Genomic DNA, 16,932 nt, shown 5'->3' with positions numbered 1-16,932 from the left:
GATACTTTCAGAACAAAATTGGTCTAAACTCCCTATAATTTTATTATTCAGTTATATTTATGTATAAAGAATTGAATTTCTGCTTCAAGAGGATTGTAATTTAAACATAACAGAGAAGAGAAAAGGAAAGGAAGAGGAACTGAGGAAATAAAGAGATGAAAAATAAAACTGAGGGCTCAGATTGTTGGGGACAATATGCTGACTGTAAACCGCTTAGAGAGGGCTGTAAAATACTGTGAAATGATGTATGTATAAGTTTTAAGTGCTATTGCTAATTGTAATATGTAGATTTTGTTGCTTTTTCAGTAAGGGGTTTTATAATGGATAGTTCAAATAATGATTGACAGAAAAAAACACTATGCCTTTAAGAACAGATTTCTTAGGGGCACAAAGAATAACACAGCTAAATTAATGAACATCACAATGCACATAGAGAAATCAATTCTTTTATGGATATTAAAAATTAAAGATAAAAATGTTTATAGAATTTAGTGGTTCTCCCCCCCCCCCCATTTGTCTTGATATCGGATTTATTTATTTATCAAATTTATGAGGCTATTCTTCTCATCAGAAGTGACTCTGGATGGCATATGACAATCAAATGAAACCAAAATATAAAAATAATAATAATTAAAACAATCATTTTTAAAATATGGGCAATCATTTGGTCTTAACAGACATTGGAGCACATCAGTAGTATTTCATATAAATAAGTATTTCATATAAATTAGTATGTAGAAACGAAAAGTGGTTTTTAATTTTAGGCTAATTTTTAATAATTAACTGATTTTGTTCATTTCTAGGTACCCAGGACACATCTGATCTTGTGTCCCCTAATAAACGAAGTGCTCAGAAATATATCATTGAAGGTCTCACTGAGAAATCATGCCAGATTACAGATCCTTGGGAAAGGGTATTCAAAATACTGTCCATAGTAGGTGTGAGGTGTGAATGGCAGATGGATGTGGCAAGAAGGTTTGATAATTTCTTAAAATATATCTAGTTAACTGATTTGATGAACTTTGGCCTGCTTCTTCTTGGCACAGCTGGTACAGCTGGCACTCAGTTTGTAACATTTTATTTAATGAACATTCTAAGTTACAACAGCACTGAAAAAAAGTGACTTAGGGCCGTTTTTCACTTAGGACCATGGCAGCCTCTCCATGATCACAGGATCAAAATTCAAACCTTTGTCACTTTATTCATGTTTATGTTGCAGTGTCATGTGATCGCTAAAGCTGTTATTACAAAGTCAATGGGAAAGCCAGATTCACTTAACAATCATATTACTAATTTAATAATTCCAGTGATTCACTTAACATTCATTAGCAACAGAAATGTTGGGCTCAATTGTCATAAGTTGAGGAGTATCTCTATATAAAAATAATAGCCCATTTTTTAACCTTTGCAGTATTTCTCAATGACATGATATTCATTACAGTCATTACACATCAGACTGAGGCCCAAAGATGACACACTAAAATCAAATCAAGCCGAGTTATTTATTTATTTATGCATAGTAGATAGATATCTCAGCAAACTAAAGCTATAACCTAAGAGATATACCCTGGAAGATTAAGAATAAGGAAGCCCACAGTGATGAATATGCCAAGATTCTTCATGACATGCTCCCAGCTGCTTGCACATTGGTTTTGATGTGTATTCCCCATTTTGTGCCTGATTACTGTTTTGTAATCCCTTCTGTTCCAATGGAATACGAACACTAATTCCATTCTTGTTAATTATCTCAACGCCAAGGTGATCATTCCAAAGGGTGGACGAGTTATTAGGAGGCATACAAAAGTAAAAGGATGAAATGATTAGTCTTAGCAGTTTTGAGAAGGAAAACACAGTCACATAATTTCCCACTTAGTGACTGTTTCGCTTAGTGATGGAATTGCCAATCCATCACTATCCAATTATGTTTGCTAAAGAAGGGCTAACTATATTGGAAGTGCAAGTAGTCCTTGACTTACAACAGTTCATTTAGTCACTGTTCAAAGTTACAATGGCACTGAAGAAAGTGACTCACAACCATTTTTTGCACTTACAACCATTTCAGTAGACCCCCCCATGATCAAAATTCAGACACTTGTCATCTGACTCATATTTATGATGGTTACAGCATCCTAGAATCATGTGACCACTTTTTGTGGCCTTCTGACAAAGTCAGTGGGGAAGCCACATTCACTTAATCATGTTACTAACTTAACACTTAATGCAGTGATTCACTTAACAGCTGTGGCAAGAAAGATTATAAAATGGGGCAAAACTCACTTTACAAATGTTTCACTTAACACAGAAATTTTGGGCTCAGTTGTGGTCATAAGTCAAGGACTACCTGTAGTTTGGAAGTTTGATTAATAACATGTTGTACATACCTTCAAAACTATCTGTTCTAATGTTTAGACTTTTCTTGAGGGAACAAGAAAGCTGATTTATAATTATAATTTGTATCAATATTAGAATCTTAGCAATGTTCTTTCTAAATTTAGAGAAAGAATGATCTAAAGCTGTTCTATAATTGTTTTTGTTGGACTGTGATTTATTTATTTATTTTCCAAATCAAAGCTATAATCTCCATACTGTACAATTTGTGCATATCTGTTTGGAAGCTATCTGTGTAGCATTTTGCTACAATGAAACATACTCCAAAATTAGAGTATTTTTATTTACAGAGTTTTAAAGTGCAATGTTTTAAATACAATGTTTTAAGATAATAAATGTAAACAGATCTTGGAAATACCAGAAATGTCTCTGGAGATTCTCAGTCATGAACATCGTGGTTGTCCTAAAGGTGCTTTTTCAAAAGACAAGTGGACTTTCTGTGTTTTTTTTTCTCTTGAAGTCGTTTCACTTCTCATTCAAGAAGCTTCTTCAGTTCAGAAGTCAAAAGTTCATTTGACTTTTGAAAAAGCACTTTTCCTTTCTTGGCTACCTTATTTTTTCCCAAAAAAGATTGAGGGTACTGTGGAAAATGTAATGGTGCAAGGGAGAATGAAATAACCACAAACCAAACAGGTCTCTGCTGAAATCTAGTTGATTCTCCTCTAGCAATCTTATTAGAAGTGGACAGTCTTTTGATGGGCAGGAGATGCATTAAACATTTTTGAAGAGTTGAAAGACACAATAGATAATAATGCCTAGTGAGCAATGCTATGTCAGGCATATAAATTGAAATAAGACTTGAAGGGATTTCTTAAGGCTCTGTTGTTGTTTTTCTTTTAATTTGAATGATGTGTTTATATTAATTTTTTGTGTGCTTCTTGACTCCAAATGATGGGAAATATGTCATTGACTTCCAATGCTTGTGTCCTGAAAAGCCTTCGGGAATTTATTTTGCAAAAGTTATTTTAGGACAATGCATGTAGTCCTTAAACTACAACTCTAATATAGCTTGCTCATTTAGAGTATCAAGTGGTGATTGCGGCTGAGACAGCCTCACTTAATGATGCCACCAGCTGCTCTTCCTGATGCCATCATTAAATGAATGCACAGTTGTTAAGGGAGCATGAGACACCTTTTGGGATGGTGAGGTCCTAGGAGACAGACCCACAGCAAAAGGCTTTGCAAAACCAAAAGCATCCCAACTGGGAGGAGGGGGTTGGGGGACATAGATGGACACAGCTAGATTAGGGCCTAGAACTGCATTCCAAAGCCCCAGAAGCTTCTACATAAGCCTCTTGACTGATGAAGGTGAGCATGTAAGCTGGGCCTCTGTCTTGATCAGCTGGCTGTGGAGAGACTGCAGTCTTTTCTTGGCTCTTGGTAGCCTTTGTAAGAAGCCACCCGCTGCAAGATGAGAGCTTCAGGATGAACATCCTCAAACCTTTCCCTTGCTTTAATCCCCCACCCCCTTTGAGCTGAAGACAAAGTTCAGTCCAACAGCAAAAGCAGTTACAGCCCAAGTCTGCACCAAAGAGCATGGCAGAAGCTGAGTCCTAAAGACAGTCATATAGGCAGCACAAAGGTTTCCAAACTTTGCTGCCTCTCTAACTCCCTTTAGGATCCAGTAGTAGCTTTTTCTTTAGACCTGAATTTTTTTTTCCAGTAACTCAACTACGAACAAGCTACAGAAAGATTTTCTTTCTTGCTTCCTTTCTTTCCTCTATACTGTTCAGCCTCGAGTCACTCATCAAGGTTAGCATCTTATGGATTGTTACCTTCTTTCCAGGCATGTGTTAAATTTAGCAAATAAAGTTTTTAAAAGGGATAGAGATTGGAGGGCAGAGGTGGAGAATTTAGTTTCAGTACCTATTGGCTGGGGGAGAAAGACCAGTGAGTCCATCCTACCAGCTTTTTTTTCTTTTCTTCATTGAAGAAATGTGGGTTTCTGGAAGAGGGTGGGGCTTAAGCAGTGGAAAAACTTTAGGAAGCCAGTTATTAAGCTGCTGCCTTTACCAAAGGCTAGCAAGAAGCAGGAAATGTTTTCAGTCTTAATGGCCAGCTGGAAAGCTTCAAAAGCACCACCATTTCCGCCAGAAATTGTTAAAAGAGTCTAAAAGTGGTGACTGCTTCTGGTGGCATGGGAAGCAGGGCCATGCATTATGGAGTCTTCTCAGAATGAGATGAGGAGACGGAGGTCAAGGGTGCTGTAGCATTCCTATGGTAGGTAATAAGGGCAAATGAATGCTGGGTCACTGGAAACACCATACATTTGAAATGAGGTTGTATGTAATGGTGGGGGGCAGGAGTCTGTTTTAAGTTTGAATAGCCATTAAGTGCCATTATATTTTAACTTTGAATATCCATTGACTTGTTGCATCTCAAGGACTACCTTTACTCACATTTATCTGGCATATATGTGCCTCCCTTATTTTGTATTGTTCAAAAGATCATCTAACTTCAGGATGGGATTTGGGGGGGATAAAATAAGAGGAAAATACTTAGGAATTGGTTTCTGTTTTTCTGTTAAATTAATTTTTAGGATCTGCTTTATTTTACTGTATTTTATACATTCCAATATAACTGAATGTTCCTTTATCCTCAGAAGCTTTGGTGACATATTACTGAAAATGAAAGATGTCTGCAGATACATAAGTAATTATGATAATGAAGCTCATGCAAAGTACAAGACCCAAGTGATATATTCCACAATGCTTGTCTTCTTCAAGAATGCATTCCAATATATTAGCAGCATCCAGCCTTCTCTTTTTCAGGGTGGGTTGAAATGATGCCCTTCCTATATCCCTTTGGGCAGGTTTGCCAGAATTACTTTTGTGTGAAGACTTTTGGCATTTTGAAATGAAGCATTTGCATTGAAATAACGTTCTGTTTTCCGCTGTATTGTGTACATGCACACTACACTCAAAATCTAATTATGATGTGAAATTATTGGACTGTTCTAACAAGTGATAACTGTATTACCAGAATCCACCTTTTCTTCCTATGTCTTGGACATAAGGTCACAATCTGTGTGCATGTTTTCATAATGTTTAATATCTTTTAATTTCTCCTTCCCACCCCCATATAATTGTAATTTATAATATTAAAACTATAACTACAATAAAAAAATCTGCATTCTTTTGAAAAAATTATCATTCTTGTCTAAAAAGCAAAATAATATATTACATTTAATATAGTCAAGTAGCGTAAAAAGAAACTAGATCTTTTTTGAGATACTTTCAGAACAAAATTGGTCTAAACTCCCTATATTTTTATTATTCAGTTATATTTATGTATAAAGAATTGAATTTCTGCTTCAAGAGGATCGTAATTTAAACATAACAGAGAAGATAGCAGAGGAAAGGAAGAGGAATTAAGGAAATAAAGAGATGAAAAATAAAATTGAGGACCCAGATTGTTGGGGACAGTATGCTGACTCTGTAAACCACTTAGAGAGGGCTGTAAAATACTGTGAAATGATATATATATGTGTGTGTATATCGCAGAAGTGAGTACACCTCACATTTTGTAAATATTTAAGTATATCTTTTCATGTGACAACACTGAACATAACAGAGAAGATAGCAAAGGAAAGGAAGAGGAATTTAGGAAATAGATGTTTTCCACTGTAGTGTATACATACATTCAAAATCTAATAATGACGTGAAATTATTGGACTGTTCTAAATAGTGATAACTGTACTATGTATTACCATAATTCATCTTTTCTTCCTGTAAGAGCCTTGGATATAAGGTCATAATCCGCGTGCAAATTTTCCTAGTTCTTTTCACCTTTTGAAGAAAGCAGAAAATATTTGGTGCCAGAACTTTAGAAGCTACCCTTTGCTATTATCAAAACTAAGTGGGATTTGGAATTTTTTTAAGGCAGCATTCCCCTAACATGGAGCCTTTTAAGTATGTTTAAATAGTTAAAGAAACATATAGTATTACTTGCATTTTGATCATAAACTTTCTTGACATTAATAACTAGACTTATGGGGAAGTATATATTTGATAAACCAATATATAATAGGAAAAATAAAAGTATTTTTTTATTTTATACCCAGGATCAAATGCTTCAAACCAAGTTCCATTGATTCTCATCGAGGATGTGTCCAATGTTTTTGGTGATACAGATATTGAACGTAGCAAACATGTTCACAAGAAACGGAAAATTGCTGAAGGGAGAGAAAAAACAATGGTGATTTTCTCCCCTATTTTTTTGATTGAAATACCATGTAATTTGTTGTAGGATTTGAAACATTGCCCAAATATTTTCTTTCCAAAATATTGATATAGATTGATACACAAAATAAACCTGTCAAAGAGAAATGTTAAACTTTCAAGATATATTTTTGGTGTCTGTTTTCCGGTCTTTAGAAAATCTTACTCTGAGGCAAAAATAATCTGGAGAGTAGTTAAAACATTGCTTTTCTGGAAGGCCATTGGTGATTATGTATTTTCAAATAAGCCATGAGTTTTAGGTGCCAGAAATAAAATGTGTTCAATTCATCTGTGAAAGGAAGCATATATTATAATACCATACCTGTATATCCCCTACTTATTTGTAAGTCCATCTGCAGAAAAGCTGACCCTCAATTTTTAACCAAAATATGAAAAACCAACAATCCATGGGCTTACTCATGGGTAAGCCAATTATGAAAAACAAACATACAAAATTTTTGAGTGTTGTCTTATGCAAGAGTGACACATTTTATGGTATTGGTTAAAATTTTGAGGAATGGCTTACTGAAGATGGACCAATGTGTGGAAAGCAGCTGAAGGAAAATCCATACCATTAATTTTTGTTATTTCTTAATTTTTTATTATGGGTTATTTTTGTCTCAAAGAAATGCATGCCTTTATAGTTTGGTTTGATTTAGCTGACTACTTGATTTTTGTGTTTTGTCTTTGGAGTAGAGCTCTGATGATGAAGATCCTTCTGGGAAGGGCAAAAATAGGCTCATTACAATAAATGTGACAGATCTCCCAAATTCTGTTGAAGTACAGGAGAGCTTTAGACTGGCTAGAGAGAGTTGGGATCTTCTACATTCATTGGAATCATTGGATAAAGGTACTTTACTATAATGTGAAAAAAATATTTAGAGAGTTTGTTGTAATTGCCAATTCTTTATGTTGAATCTGGGTCTTAGATTTTTGACAGGAAAGGAGATATCATCAATATTTCCTTGAATGCCGCTTGCTGAAAATCTTAAATTAAAAATGAATACTTACTTTAATTATTATTAGTACTTACATCATTACATTTTACTGGGCTGATGATTCACTGAACTTCAAAATAAACCCATTGCTGTTGGTTTCAATAGCAGCTGTTCCCCTTTTAATTATGAATTACTTGAAAATCAAATATTTTGATCTTTCAAGGGAGCTAATGCGGGACAGTTGTTTACATTATCAGAATGTAAAAGTTCATTTATAATCAAATTTAAATTGGTGAATCTTATGTCGTTTTCCCTGACAACCCAGGAAGAACTGTTTCAAAGACATTATATTATATTTTCATCTACTTAACTTCATTTTACAGAATTTACAAGAATTTGTGTGTCTTGGAAGACAGATACCTGGCTTTGGTTGAGAATCTTCCTCACAGATATGATTATCTATCAGGTAAAAAGCGCAGGAGTGAACAGACCTTCCTACGATCCATTCCTTAAATTCTTTAATTTAGATCAAGGGTCCCAAATTCATTAGCTCCTGTGCTGGGGACAGCGAGGAGCTGGCCCCTGCCATCTTAGCCCCGACCCAGCTTAGCTGGGTGCTCCCCCTTGTTGCACGGATAGGAGGCGGTAAATGCACAAGGGCTGGCGTCCTGGGTGAAAGGGAAGTATTTAGAATGCAGTCAGTCTGTGGGGCAAGAAGGTCATTGGGGATGCCAAGCCCCACATGCTTGCCGCCACCTGTGTGCGCGCCCAGAGAGCAGGGCTGAGACAGTGGAGGCAGCCCCTTGCCGTCTTAAGGGCAGCCCCCCAGGCCAGTTCTAAGGCTGCCCACATTCAAATCTGGATTACCGCCACAAAATTGTAGATCAGCGCCTTGCTGACCACCAGCATCTCCATAGTCCACTTGCTGGCCCAGTCTCACAACCAGTGAGCGCTTCCCTTTCACTGGGACTGCCTTCTGTGTAGGAAAGCCATGGCCATCAGCAGCACTGTCAGTCTCTCCTCCCCGCTTTGTCCCTTCCTGGGCAAGGATGGAGGGAGGAAGGAAAGAAGGAGATGGGAATGGGAAGGAGGGAGGAAGGAAAGAACAAATGAGGGAGGAAGATTGGATTGAGAGGGTCTGAGGGAAGTCTTGCCTTAGACTTGGTCACCAGCAGTCCTGCTGCCTTTTTGCCATTCCTTTGCCACCTCATCTTGGCCTCTCCCATCCTATTGCTGAGGATGTTTTGGTTACAAAGCCAGGTCTTCTCTCATGGGGAGGGAATGGGCCTCCCTCTGACCCAAGAACTTTGCTCTCCTGCACCTACCATGAGCACCCTGGTTAAGGAGACTGAGTGCAGCAGCAGCCTCAAGGGGGAGGTAAGTGACCCTCAGGGAAGCGGGGCTGGGCCAGGCTGAGCTGCAGGTTCCCGGTGTCCCAGGAGTTCAAAGATCAGGCTGAGCGCTTGCCCTCTGCTGCCCAGGTTTCTGGGAAGCCTGTGCTGCTGTCTGGGGTTTCTCTATGTGGCCTGAAAAGGATGGTAAGGCTTCTCTGGTGGACTAGGCTTTGACGTTTGCTCTGGTGTCACCTTTCTCCACTGGAGACCTCCACAGGAAGTGAAGCACAATGCTGCTGCTTGTGGAAATGTGGAGGTTTTCTGGAAAAAGTTTTCTCTGAGTTTGACTTCTGCCTTGACATAACTCTGGAGAGAAGTGGGTGGCAAGGGAGCTGCGTGAGGGAAGGCTGCCCCAACAAGCTAGAACTATACACGATTGGAAACAGGGATTCCCTTTCAAGAAGAGCCAGCCTCCCTCATGAAGTATCAGGGAGCTCTCTTGCTCTCCAGAGATCTGTTAAGGCAGAAGATGGACATGGAGGAAACTGCTTCTTGCAACTTTCTCCTCTGCGCTTCCATGCGCATCCTCCTCCTCCTCCACCTTTGCTGGGAGGGGACACTGGACAGGGAAATGCCAACAATGCCTGGGATTGGGAGAAGAATGTCTCTTTGGTGTGCTGTACACACACATGTGCACAAACACACACGCCATTTCAAGTTTGGAGACTTAAAACTGCCAATCTGGACTTTGCGAGAAGGCCCTCTTCTTCCTCTGTGGATAAAAGCCCCCAAATTTGGGATGTGCTGTGTGTGTTGTATGTATGTGTGTACACGAGTGCACGCACACATTTGGCTGCCAGCAGTTTGAGGAGGAGCTTACGGGGCACTGAATTGTTCCCATGTTGAGTTAGCCAGTGTGACTTGTTCCATCCCAACCCAACTGTCCCGACTTAGCTGTTCCCAATAATGGCATCGAGACGGCCATGCCCATCTAGTCACGATGACCCAGCTATTGGCCCTTTGAGGGTAAACATAATGCTGATGTGGCCCTCAATGAAATTGAATTTGACATCCCAGCTCTAGACAATTGTTTAACAATTGTCAATAAACAAGGCAAAAAAGCCTGAACTGTGGATGTGGTGGTCACTGGAGACCGCAGAATAGCAGTGAGATAATTAGAGAAAGTCACAAAAACCTATACACAGAAATTGAATGACTCTGAAGAAAGCAAATGTACTACCAATAGCAATAGACACCTTGGATGTAATCCCAAAATAATTGAAGCAACATTTGAACACTGTTGGCCTTGACAAAATCACCATCTGTCAATTGCACTGAACAATTTACATTATATATTGATACTTTTAATGCCTTGGGAAAGGTCCTTGGGAAAGATGGGTAAAAGTGGGCAAAAATGCCAAATCTTATCTAAACAACTGGCTGATTGTCCAATAAGCAATAACAATTTATTAAACTGTGTAGCTGTGTAGCTGACCATATAGCTCTGAGTAACAGTTTCACCAAAACCTACCATCTCACCTTCAGGATTAGGAATGGGTATGCAGCTCTCTGGAGATTCCAAAAGATTAATTGATACCAAACAACCTATCATTTATCAGCCATCTATTGATCTCCGGACACTTTTTGATCTCCAGATATTTATCAATATTGATCATTTTGTGGAATCTTGATTTAAAAGAATGATGACGTGTTTTAACTAAACATTTTAAGTAACCTTATAGTCTTCCTAGCTCTTCAAGAAAATCCCAAAGAAGAATGGAACAATACTTCATTGAGATAGACGAAAAACACAATCTTGTAAATCTGCCTGTGTTTGCCCTTCCCTCCTATTATATGCCAGGGAATTAGAGATGGGGGGTGGGGAGAGCCAATCTGAGTTTCTTTCTAATACTGTCCGGTCTTCCTGGCTTAGTCCCAGCTGTAGCACCAGTTATTGTCTAAAACACTTCTGGGTGTTTTGATTCCCTACAATTGGTTGGATTATAGATAGAACAAAATGTTCCATTTTGCAATGCAAATAATTTACAAAAGTTCCAAGGTTTCCAGATATTAATTTTCATACAGAAATAAACATATTAATACTGACAGGTATAATACACTGCTCAATTAATTAGCTTCATTACAAGAGCTTTATAAAGTTGAACATACTGTCCTTTTTTTACTCCAGTTTTTTTTAAATGTCCAAAGCTCTGAATTTAGCAAATTAAATTTATGAATTGATGAAAGATAAAATTTTGAATTAGCAGTTCTATAATTTACCAGCACTTTATATATATTTAATGTAAAATATCAAAATGCTTTAGATATTTGTTCATTAAATCTTTTAAGAATGGAATGCTACTTGTTATTTTTAGTGATCCAGTTTTTATTCTTTTTTATTCTTTTAAAAGGGTCAATATAAAAAAGCAATTGCCAGTTTACACCACTTAGCAGTTCTGCAAGGATCTCATTCTCCACAACAAATTATGGGGCAAGGATCACTAGAAAATCAACGACCTCTAATCCAGTTAGCGACTTGTCATTTTGCCCTTGGAGAATACCACGTAAGCCCTGCCTGCCTGCCTGCTTTTTACTGTTAAATTGGGGATTTATGAGAAATGCAGGTTGCTGAGATCGAACAAAATCTTTACAACTATTTTAGCATATGAATTTTACTTTGAATTTGATTAAGATGATTGAATACTATATTCATTTATATATAGCTTATCTTATATATATGCTTTCATTTCATGCAGGGTTGAAATGATGGGTTCTTGGTAATTTCTGAGCTTGCTTATTTTTTTTTGTAGATGCTTCATTACCCTAACTAGGTAACATCATCAGGGCTACTAAGGAGTGCTGTTCGCTGTCAGTTTATATTCAGGCAACTTGCTTGTTGGTAGGAGAGATTCTTTGGTTGGACTGTTTACTGATGGCTCTTCGGCAGTTTCTTGATTGGAGTATTGCTTTCTTGATTGTTGGTCTAAACTTAATCTATGCTGATCTGAGTGCTGAGACGTTTTCTCTTTGGGGCTTTTGATTGTCTCATTTATACAAATAGACAACTACAACTGCATGGAATCAGTGTAGCACACAAGTCCACTAAAGCCCTTCAAAGCATCCTAAGCAAACTAAAAGACTCCAGAAGAAAAAACAGCATATTTACAGCATACAGTGTAAGAATTGCAACAACCACTATGTAGGACAAACAGGCAGAAGACCGGCAGAATACATCCATGAACACCAACTGGCAGTCAAAAGGCATGACAAAAATTCTTTAATTTCACAACATATTGACAAATTTAACCATAATTTCAATTAGAAAAATGTGACAATCCTAGACCAGGCCAGGTCCAAAAATGCCAGTGAATTTCTAGAAGCCTGGCATTCTGACAGATCAGCCAGCAATAGAGACACAGACATTAACAACAACTGCAGACTACAAAGAGACAATCAAACAGCCCCAAAGAGAAAAACACTCCAGCACCTCTGCACCAATAATCAGCACTCAGATCAACATAGATTAACTTCAGACCAACAATCAAGTAAACAATACTCTAATCAAGAAAGAGTCATCGGTAAACAGCCCAACCAAAGAATCTCTAAGATCACCCGTACCCACATAGACAGGCAATACACCAGAATATAAATTGACATAAAACAGCACTCCTTACTAGCACTGATGATGTTACCTAGTTAGGAAAATTACGTTTTCTGCAAGAAAATAAGCAAGCTCAGAAAGTGCCAAGGACCCCCTATACCAGGGATCGCCAACCTTTTGGACGTCAGAGACCACCAAACTCATAAGTTTAAATCCTGCAGACTATTAATAAGAATTTTGGCTGACGTTGGTGGGAAAGTCAGTCCCATATTCCAGAGCTGCAGTAGTCACAAGACTTGGATGACCAAAGGGCCAGTCCTGTGACTACTGCAGCTCTAGAATATGGGACTGACTTTCCCACCCAAGTCAGCAAGCCAGTCTGGGGAAAATTTCCCTCCTCCACCATTGGTCTTACCTTCTACCATGTTTCTTGGAAAATAAGGTAGGGTCTTATTTTCTTTTGACCCCCGAAAAAACGACTAGGCTGTCTTTTTGAGGGATATCCTACTTTTCCCCCCACACGCCTTGCCCTACCCTTGGCCCGCTTTTTTCACGTCCAAAAAGAGCGAGCAACGTGCCTCGCCGAGCTCCCTGCCGGCCAAGCACTGAAACTCCACCACTGCCATGGGGGAGGGAGAGGGGATAGAGAGAGAGAAGAGAGAGAGATTCGATCTAACCTCAGAGGGCTGGCAGTGATGTTCTCTCTTTCTCTCTCTCTCTCTCTCTCTCTCTCTCTCACACACACACACACACACACACTCACTCACTCACTCACACTCATACACACAGATCCCTCACACACCCCACCTCCTCCAAGGCAGCCACATTCCTTTACTAACCTGCTTTTCAGCTCTAGAGAGAGAGAGAGAGAGAGAGAGAGACCGTATTCTGCAATCCCAAATAAAGAACGATCGATTGATAGGAAAATGGGGTGGGGGATTTTTCTGCAGATTTTTTGGAGGATTTTCCCAGGGTCTCTGCTGCTTCTGCTTTTGACTGCACACAAGGAAAGCAGCAGAAGTCTTTCTTTCTCTCCCCCAAACTCCACCAGAAATGAGTCTTTGTGAGACTTGTCGCGCTGGTACCACCTCTTGGAGCAGGATGCTTTGCAGGGTCACAAAGACTCATTTCTGGCGGAGTTTGGGGGAAAAGAAAGAAAGATTTTTGCTGCTTTCCTTGTGTGCAGCCAAAAGCAGAAGAAAGAAGTGGAAAGAAGCAGCCTGGTGGTCAGGCTAGGTGTGTGGGGCGAGTGGAGCAAGTTCCCCCCCTCTGCTCTTCCCCACTCCCCTCACTACCTTATGTTGTTTGAAACACAAGCGACGCAAGCCTTGTGTTCCCCGGGCCATGTGGGCAGTACAGCCTTATGTTCCCGTGCAGCATGGATTAATTGCTTTGGGGGTGACATTTCTCTGTGGACCACCAAAATTTTCTCACGGACCACCAGTGGTCCGTGGCCTGCCAATTAGCAACCACTGCCCTATATGGTATATTATATAATTTATACACACACTCTCACACAAACACACAAATAAACTCTATTAATTACATTTAGGCCTAGAAGCTGACTGGGTGACTTTGGACCAGTAACTCTTAGGATCATCAATAAAGAGTGGTTTGATTTGGATTAATAATTATGGTTACACCCACTCACCCACCCACCTACAAATATATGTTCACCTGGAATTGTGCATCCATTTCAGATCTTGTATTAAAATCTCTAGTTTTACCTGTAAATCCCAAGTGATAGTTAATGAGCTGTGCTCTTCAGTGCTGTTTTTAAATCCTATTATTTAATCTTAAGAGAAAGACAAACAAGGCTTTGAAATGAAGACAAAGACGGATATGATTGCATATGTTGGTTTTTCTTAGTAAACTTAATTTGCAGAAGAATCACACACTATCTATTGCGGCGTTACAATTTATAATTCACGTTCTGTTGTAGTGCATTAACTGAATCTGAATAGGGAGGCTGCCTAATTCAAATACCATTTCATTAATAAATCTACTCAGTTTGCCTTATGCATCCTCAGACTCTTTTGTAATGCATATGTTCAGTAACACAACTTTTTAATTATTAAAATTAATTAATTAATTAATTAATTAATTAATTAATTATTAACCTTTAACAATTAAAGGTGGCTAAACAGCAAATCTTGTCTTCCAAAAATGAGGCTGCTTTAAGCAGCACTTTTGCCATTAAAAAATCCAAATATTTCAGTATTTGCTCCCTGCTGAAAGGATTCAAGTTTATTTTGACCAAGACCAACTGGAGGGTTTTTTTTGTGAACAAAATTGGAAATGAAAACTGAAAGCCGTATATTGATTGCATAACTTATAATGGTAGTCTTCAGTGTTCACTCTTTCATATTGTTACTACTGGCTTTTCCCTCACACAATAGATAGAAATGGTATCATAAAATTCTTTTATGAAGAACAATATGGTAACATAAGTGCTAGTTATTTTTCTTTGTTCTAATGTTTGACTTACAGACATTTCACGTATAATGAAGCTCACCTTTTCTTTGTAGTTGACTTGTGAAAAAATTCTTGACCTAATGTGTTACATTACACTTCCCATACAAGAAGGAGTCAAAATACAAGAAGATCAGCCTATATTAAAGTCAAAATTCAGGAAAGGTAAATTGTTACTTTATCTCCAAATAGTAAATGAAGAAAAGAAGAGAAATAAGTAAATTGGAGTATTTAAAATTACTGATTACTGAAAACACATTGAAAATTGTAAAGTCTTGAAAGGGCTATTGATAAAAGGACATACAGAAAATATGCTGCCTTTAGGAAGAACTATGGGTAAAAGCAACTTACAGATTTTAGATTAAAGTTGTTATGTTCTCTACTCCCTGAACTAGACAAAGGAGTGGATAATTTGGGGGAAATAACAGACCATTAGAATTACTAGTGATGGTAAGAAAGGAATTATCTCTTATTAAGGCCCTTCCCTGGAGTCTAATAACTTTCATTGGGAGGAGATATATATTGTAGCATCTGGTCTAGGAGTAATAGCTCCTCTACCCCCACACTATGCAGGTGAAAACCACCAAAAGTTGAATAGTTTATCACACTGCAGAGCAAATAAATTATTTTACTATTCTGGGATGTAACGATGATATGTGAATGCTTACCCAAATAAAGTATCATTTATGCCAAGAAATGCTATCTATTCAGCACAGGAGTGTAAATTAAAGTATTGGTACTTGGTTTCTGCTTGAGCACCACTAGGAAAAGGAAAACACCACTCTATGTAGTCAGTTCCACTATCAAACTGCTCTTATTTTTTGAAGGGCTTTTTTTTCCTAACGTTCAGTTGGAACCTGACTTTCTATAACATAAACACACTTTATAGATATTAAAATGAATAAAAATTTAAGTCCGTCATACTTGCTTTTAATTCTATTTGATTTTAATATTTGCAAAACTATTGTTTGTCTAGTTTCAGAGCTGAAGCTTTGGCCATGCACCAGTAAAACTGTTATGCCTTACTGCCTTCGATTGCTGTTAGCTTGTTTTAAGGTAATTTATTCTATTTGTGATGTAGTAAATTGTTACTATAACTGTTCATGTTGGCCTCAGTATCTATGTTAGTACATATTAATGCAGTCCTTATTAAGATACAAACAACTTGAAATAATCAAATGAACTCTGAGTCAATTTAAAGAGAGTTAAACATTACCCTGATTACCAGTTAATAATCAAGTCACTGTCCTAATTGAAGTTTAAACAGTTTTCCACTAAACTACTGAACAGTAACAAACATTCTTACAGAAAAATGAATTACTAAGCAATCTCTAAAAAAGAACACATTTTTATATATTTTGATGGGCAGCAGTCTAAATAAATGTTCCTTGTAGTAAGTGCATCATTATTGAGAAGAATCTTTTCACAGCTGTTTGTGATTGTAGATTAAATTTGTAGAAGACTCATAAATGCTGATTGCTTCTTTGGGAAAGGAAAGATAACTCAGTTACATAGCAAGATACTTCTGTGGTCTTCCAGTTGAATGTGAATTAAGTGATTTCCTTCACTGTGAAAGAATATGGAAGGAAAAATGACCTTCCAATTCATGTTAATCCCAGGGTTGTCCCAACTCTCCTTGAAGTAAGTATCATTCTCCTTTCAACATTGAAGGCATAGCTGTGTGAAAAAGTCCTGCATGCTTTACGGTTTATGGTTTGTAACATTTTTTGGATAGCCCATTGATTTTATGATATTTTATGCTAACTGCTATGCAAATAATTGTTATATTTAAATAAATACTGGTGGTTTTTAAGTGAAAAGCATAAATGTTTTGCAATTTGGTGCTGTTTGGATGGGGACTGTGAATTTTCTTGCATACTTACAATGACTATGAAAACAGATTAACTGATGCATACCCAGTGGCAATTATTAAGGCCAATGCTAGTGTTTTGTTAACGTTTTTATTGTTTGTAGCCCTG

At 37.8% G+C, this 16,932-nt stretch overlaps 1 protein-coding gene across 4 annotated transcripts in view; it reads left to right on the top strand.

Annotated features, from left to right (window-relative positions):
* INTS10 (integrator complex subunit 10) overlaps nt 1-16,932 on the top strand; it is a 43,948-nt gene that overhangs the window by 13,648 nt on the left and 13,368 nt on the right. For 2 of the 4 annotated variants that reach the window (XM_026717365.2, XM_026717366.2), the window contains exons 7-14: nt 804-975; nt 4,991-5,160; nt 6,452-6,585; nt 7,305-7,458; nt 7,930-8,012; nt 11,292-11,444; nt 15,010-15,118; nt 15,930-16,009. In XM_026717365.2, the coding sequence (XP_026573150.1) occupies nt 804-975; nt 4,991-5,160; nt 6,452-6,585; nt 7,305-7,458; nt 7,930-8,012; nt 11,292-11,444; nt 15,010-15,118; nt 15,930-16,009 (1,055 nt within the window). The remainder of the gene's footprint in view (nt 1-803; nt 976-4,990; nt 5,161-6,451; nt 6,586-7,304; nt 7,459-7,929; nt 8,013-11,291; nt 11,445-15,009; nt 15,119-15,929; nt 16,010-16,932) is intronic. The other 2 variants (XM_087916189.1, XM_087916188.1) reach the window with 1 other exon arrangement.

The sequence above is a fragment of the Pseudonaja textilis genome, chromosome Z, assembly GCF_049901715.1.
Source record: "Pseudonaja textilis isolate UNSWEBS1 chromosome Z, rPseTex1.2, whole genome shotgun sequence".
Taxonomy (NCBI): domain Eukaryota; kingdom Metazoa; phylum Chordata; class Lepidosauria; order Squamata; family Elapidae; genus Pseudonaja; species Pseudonaja textilis.
The sequence above is the reverse complement of the archived record's forward strand: the minus strand, read 5'-3'. Positions and strand labels throughout refer to the sequence as shown.